Source organism: Orycteropus afer, unplaced genomic scaffold, assembly GCF_000298275.1.
Source record: "Orycteropus afer afer isolate SDZICR_OR568_19922 unplaced genomic scaffold, OryAfe1.0 scaffold00003, whole genome shotgun sequence".
NCBI lineage: Eukaryota > Metazoa > Chordata > Mammalia > Tubulidentata > Orycteropodidae > Orycteropus > Orycteropus afer.
The window spans coordinates 24,934,647-24,941,287 of record NW_006921590.1 but is presented as its reverse complement, the minus strand read 5'-3'; the positions used below and the strand labels follow the sequence as shown (position 1 = coordinate 24,941,287).

General features: G+C 40.1%; 1 protein-coding gene across 1 annotated transcript in view; it reads left to right on the top strand.

Moving 5' to 3' along the window:
- Nucleotides 1–6,641, top strand: part of PIK3R4 (phosphoinositide-3-kinase regulatory subunit 4) — a 91,492-nt gene that overhangs the window by 82,424 nt on the left and 2,427 nt on the right. The window contains exons 16-18 of the mRNA XM_007936842.2: nt 3,360–3,460; nt 4,127–4,215; nt 4,532–4,640. Of these exons, the coding sequence (XP_007935033.1) occupies nt 3,360–3,460; nt 4,127–4,215; nt 4,532–4,640 (299 nt within the window). The remainder of the gene's footprint in view (nt 1–3,359; nt 3,461–4,126; nt 4,216–4,531; nt 4,641–6,641) is intronic.

Here is a 6,641-nt window from a genome sequence, read left to right as displayed (position 1 = left end):
ACTAGCCAATTATAGCATCAGAACTCTAAGCACCTGAGAGAGAGTGGGCACCTCCCAGAACATTGTTTTGTGCCACTCCCAACAGAAATACTCCAGGTGGACACCTTCAGCAATCAGGAGCTCCTCAGTTGCTCATAGCAAACCCCACCTTGGAGTTTACAAAGACTTATGGGTAGAAAAGCCACACAAAGTAATTTACTGTACCACAATATGTCTTGGTGATTTTCCTTTGGAGTCTATCCTGTTTGGTGTTCGTTGCAATTCCTGAATGGATATATTCTCATCTTTCATCATACCAGGAAAATTCTCTTCCAACAAATCTTCAACAGTTTTCTCTATAGTTTTATTTGTCTCTTCTTGTTCTGGAATTCTGATTACACTTAGGTTATTCCTTTTGATGGTATCCCACATGAACCTTAGGCTTTTCTTCATTTTGGTTTGATCTTTTTTCTGATTTATCCCTTTCCAAAGAAGTACTCAGATATTTGCCTTTAATCTCCCTAATTCTGTCTTCCATTGATTCAATTATGTCTTCCATTGATTCAATTCAACCCAGAATTGGGTATTGCCCATTCAATGTCTTATCTATTTCTGAAAATTTATTATTAATCTTCTGGATTTCTATATGTAGATTTTGTGCCATTTCTAATTTTTCATTTATTTTATCATTTTGTTTCTGTATTGTCTTTCAAAATTATTCTAGGGTTTTCTCTGTGTTTTCCTTGATCTGTCTCTCAATTCGTTGAAATACCGAAATATAATTCTTTTGAATTCCTTATCAGGGAATTCCAATGCTGTGTCTTCCTCAAGGATGTGTTTTGGGTCTGTATCCTGGTCACTTGTTTCTCCTGCTTTATTTTGCTTCTTTGTGTGGACTGTGATGCTCTCTTGTCTCCAAGACATTGTGATGTTTTTGTGTTTATATTTAATTGGTGATTGTATGTTGGAGTGACTTGCCCATGATTTTCATTTTCTTTGTTTTGTTTGTATGTTATCTACGCAAGCAGGGTGTTGTGCTGTGCTCCTCTATTTGCTAGTGGATAGCACTTATATGTGCACCACCTGTTTCCTTTCCTTTTGTCAGCCTCTTGTATGTTTCTGCTGACCTTGGCAAACAGAACCTATTCTTGTTGTTGTTGTTGTTATGTGCTGTTGAGTTGGACCCAACTCATAGCGACCCCTCCTTGGGTTTCTGAGGCGGTATCACTGCAGAAGTAGATTGCCCAGCCTTCCTTCCAAGGAGTGGCTGGTGGGTTTGAACTGCCAGCCTAGCCTATTCTTAGGTCCCTGGAATCCAGATGAGAATGCTATCACTTTAAAATCCAAAATGGTTGCCACTTGTAAAGATTCAAAATGGCTGCATCCTCGGTCACTTTAAATATCCAAAATGGCCGCCACTTGTAAACATTCAAAATGGCTGCACCCTTGGCCACTTTAAATATCCAGAATGGTTGCTGCATGTAAACAATCAAAATGGTTGCGCCCTCCGGACAGTGGGAAGTCAACAGCTTAGGTTGTCTCCCTCCTTGCTGTTTCCCTTCCTAGTCATAGGCCACCAGCGCAGTCATCGTCAATTCTCAGGTCCCAACACCACTTGGAAATATTCAGGCTGTTGGTCTGGTAAAAGTAGCTGACAGTCCTCAGCTCCGACTGTTTCTGAACTCACTGTTTTCATTCAGGTTTTTCCACTAGTTGGTGCCCAATCCACTTCTGTATAGTTCCTTTCAAAGCTCAGGGCTTCAGGATTATCTTCTGCATCTCTGTTAACTGGTTTTTCTTTTCTTTGTTGAAGAGGGTCTATGTTGCTTGTCTGCCTGTTCCTCCATTTTGCCGGAAGTCTCCTACTAATCTTCTATGCACACTGCTCCAGCCACACTGGTCTCTTAACTTCTTGAACTAAGCACACTGCTGCTTTGGGGCTATTGTATTTATTTATTTTTTTTACTGTCCTCACTAGAATGTAAGTTCCATGAAACAGAATTTTTCTTCTTTGTTCATCATGTTTTCCTCAGTGCCTGGGACAGTGCATGGTTCAGTAAATGAATTAATGAAGTCTGGAATGTATCATTCTCCCTGCTTAGAGATGCCTTTTCCCAGGCTTATAGTCCCAGTTCTCTGTAATCTACTGTGGTAGTTCAGTTGGTGTGTCAACTTGGCTGGGCCTGGTTAAATGACTGAGCAGCTGGATGTAGTATTTCCCATGATGAAACTGGTAATCAACTCCATGGTGGAATCTACTGTGAGTAGCGCCTTAGGGAATGTGGTCTGTTTCCCAATATAAGAAGCAGCTTTGGGAATGGTCTCTAGCCTATGGCACGCTTGGACCCTACATGTAGGTCTCTAGCCTATGGCACACTTGGACCCTACATGTAGCCATATCATTGTTCAACAGCCTGCCATGCTCTACTGACCTTGGGACTTACAGTGAACTTAAATTAATGGCCTGCCATGTGGTTTGGTAACATCGGGACTGTGCCGTTTTGTCAGCCTTGGGTTTCTCAGCTATAGCAGCTAGCATCTGTCTGAGTGAAGAAATGACTCTCGCGTCAGTGGGCTGGGCACTGAAGGCAGAGCTGAAGCCCAAGGCTGAGGGGCTTTCACCCAGCCCCTAGAGCCTGGCACTTTGAATTTGGACTTAAAGCCTCCAAATTTAAGAATAAACTCCTGTTTGTCAAGGCCATCTCATTTGTGGTGTATTTCTGTGAGTGGCACTAGGTAACCAGAACATCTACCTTCATCTTTTTTTTTTTTTCTCTCTGTCTTTCATCCCCTCTTCTCCCTTTCACAACAGTGCTTCATTCGAACCAACTAACCCTATTTCTTCAAAATGCCCAGAGATTTTTGCTTTTGTGTCTTTTCCTTACTCTGTTCTTTCTGTTTGAAATGCTCTACCTTCTACCTGTATCCACCCAGCTGTACAGTTTTACCTGTTCTGCCAGTCCCAGCTGGTATGTCTTCTCTGTGATGCGACCTCGATTCTTACCCACTGCGTGTGAGCTTTTCCTTCCTTGATTTCAGGTGGAACTTTGCTCTTTTCTCTTTTTCTCTTATTGTCTTATGCTTCACAGACTTTCTCCCCTCTTCGTTTCTACAATGTAGATTTCTTAAGGGCAAGATCTGTTATGTTTTGCCTTTCTTTCCACTTGGTTGGAGACTAGTAAATATTTATGGTGAGGCTATTAAAAATATTCCAGTCTGGTCACAGGGCCAGAATGTTATTTAAAAGCACTAGTCAGTATTTTTCACCAGGGAAAAATGGGAATCAGTACAGGCTGACTTGTATAATCTGCCAAGTTATGAAAGTTCCAAGAACCAAGTCCTCCTGTCTGAGTAATGATTCTGGCCTCTATCTCTCTTAGCTGTTCAGGGCAACAATGAAGTGTCCATGTGGGACATGGAGACTGGTGACAGAAGATTTACTCTTTGGGCCAGCAGTGCACCACCTCTTTCTGAGTTACAGGTTTGACTCATTTTTTCTATAAAAGCGTGTTACCACATCTAAGCACTTTCACCCATTATACCAAGCATGAGATCTGTTGGGCTTTTGGGTTATGTTTTAAATTTGTGTTTTTAATAAAATCATAGGGTTAGTGCTGCATAGTTTTTTTCCAGTTCCTTAGGAGTACTAGTAACTGCTTCATTGGATGTTCTGGTTGCCAGCTTCGTAAAGCTTATAGTGTCTCTTTGGAACCCCAGTAGACCTAGGTTAATTAGTAAAATCCCAGATTGAAGTTTAGGTTATTAACAAATGGAACATGACTCTCTTAGTGACCTTTGTTTTCAATTGTCATGTTGCTAAGGGTGCTTCACTAGGCCAAAAGGTAGGAAAGATTTTTTTTTTCTTTTTGGTTGGGGGTCCCACTTAAGGTGGTCATGAAAATGAAAATAGAAAATTTCAGGGAGCTAACCAGGCCATGCCTGTCTGTTCAGAGGCATACAAAACAAATGCATTTTACAGCCTAAATGAAAGGAATAGGTAGCTATGACATACAGATCAGTCTCTCATCAGTTATCATGTTCCTATGATCTTTAAAGCTACTGACAGTTAACTTGCCTCTAAAAATGCACCATTGTTTATGAACTATATTGATGTCTTTTATTTGACTCTATATTTCTTTCTTTTAAGCCTTCTTCTCACAGTGTTCATGGTATCTACTGTAGTCCTGCAGATGGAAATCCTATCCTGCTAACAGCTGGCTCAGACATGAAAATAAGGTACAGTATTGTGAAAAGAATTATTTAACTCATAATACTTGAAAGAGAAGGATTATAAAATGTGGATGAATACTTTGGTTAATATAAGGGTGTTATTTTTTTATAAGTATTATCATCATTGTAATGTTTAAAATCACCAGCATCTTGCAGGGACAACTTAATACTTTATCTGAAACATAATTTTATGCTGTTCTAGAAAAATCTCTTTTCCTAATGCAAAGAAAATAAGCTGCACATTGATGAGTGCAAACCAGTGATCGTTAGTTCCTTCCATTCTCCTTCAGACATTAATCACCATTTTCTTCTTCTTCCCTAGATTTTGGGACTTGGCTTACCCAGAGAGGTCCTACATTGTTGCAGGAAGTGCTAGTTCCCCATCTGTGTCCTACTATAGGAAGATCATTGAAGGCACTGAAGTTGTCCAGGTACGATAGTCTTTATTTTTTTATTGCAACTTGATAGATACAAAATGACTTTCATGAACATTGAAATAAATAAATGGCCTTGGCCAATGGTGGCAGTATTTCTTTGAGTTTAAGAAATATGTTTATTTTCTCTTGCCTTTTCTTTATTTTTTAAATGACCTTTCATTAAGATGTAATACACATAGGAAGTGCACATGGTGTACTTGGACTCAGTGGACTTTCATAAACCAGACACATCCGTGATACCAGGTCAGGAAACAGCATTACTAGCATTCCAGAAGCCCTTTCTCATGCTTTCCTCTAGTTACTACTTTCCCCTACTCCCTTGCAACGGTAACTGCTGTCTTGACTTTCACAGAGTAGATTAACTTTGCCTGTGTTTGTACTTGATATAAGTTAAGTGATACAGTATTTACTCATTGGTGTATGACTTCTTTTGCTAATAACATGTTTAGGAGATTCATTCGTATCATTGCGTGTAGTTGTGAATTGCTCATTTTTAGGCCGTATTCCACTGAGTGAATGTTCTACAATTTATTTACCTATTTTTCTTTTAATGGATATAAAAGAAGTTTTCAGCTTTGGGCTGTTAAGAATAGTATAGCTACGAACATTCTAGGCATGCCTTTTTTTTTTTTAATTTATTTTGTTATTGTTGAGAATATATACAGCAGAAGGTGGAGCAATTTGACAATTTCTACATGTACAATTCAGTGACATTGATCACATTCTTTGAGTTGTGCATCCATTCTCACCCACCTTTTCTGAGTTGTTCCTCCCCTATTAAGATAAACTCACTGCTTCCTACATTTTCTATCTGATCTTTTGAGTTGCTGTTGTCAGTTTGATCCCATATAGATAGATCTTAAAAGAGCATAATGCTCCAGGTAGATAGATATTCCTGACTAGTTATTCTACTATTCAGCTTTAAGAAGACTTCAGGGTTTAACAGGGACTATGGCTCCTAGCTGCCCTCAGGTCTGCAATTGGACCAACTCCTGTGATTTCCAGCCAAACAAAAGACAGGCATATGAGCTGAACATTTACATTAGGTAGATACACTCCTTGGAGATATCAATCATGGGAGAATAGAAGGGCTGTGTATGCACAGGGAGATAGCTCAGGGGGCAGGAATGCATGGGAGGGAAGGGCACAGTGAAGAGGTAACTATGGAGAGGAAGTGGGAGGAGAGCTTTTGCATTGTGGGAGATTACAGTCAATGTCATGAGACAAAGTGTATGTCAGCTGCTGTATGGAAGATAAATTTGCTCTGTAAACTTTCACCCAAATCACAATAAAATTTAAAAAAAAAAAAACTTCAGGGTTTAAGTTAAAGATTATCTTAGGGCAGTTGTTTTGGGGTTCATCTAGCCTCCATGGCTCTAGAAACTCTAGATTCCATAAAAATTTGAAATTATGTTCTATATTTTCCCCCTTTTGATCACAATTCTTGTATCAAATCTTTGATCAACCTGTTCAGTAGTGGTAACCAGATACCATCTGGTTCTGGTCTCATGGCAAAGACGGCAGTTGTTCCTGAAGGTAGTTAACCACACATCCATTTCCTCCTGACTTTCCTTCTTCCTCTGTTGCTCCAGGTGAAGAGTGAGCAATTGTACTTTGGATGATCACTTGAAAGCTTTTAAAACCCTGGGAAGTATGCAGTGAACTGGGAGGTAGAACAGGCCCAGCCAAGTTGACACAATATTAGGCCAGTTAACTGAGATGTCCCATGAGACCACAGTACATGTCTTTTAGTGAAGTTATATATGGGTTAATTTGTTTTGAACTATCAGCCAACATGTGTGTGTGTGTGTGTGTGTGTTGTTGTTGTTGTTGTTTGCCGTCGAGTCGGCTCCGACTCCTAGCGACCCCTCCTTGGGTTTCCAAGGCAGCATCACTACGGAAGTAGGATTGCCCAGCCTTCCTTCTGAGGAGTGGCTGGTGGGTTTGAACCACCAGCCTTCTGGTGAGCAGTCAAGTGCTTTAGCCACTATGCTA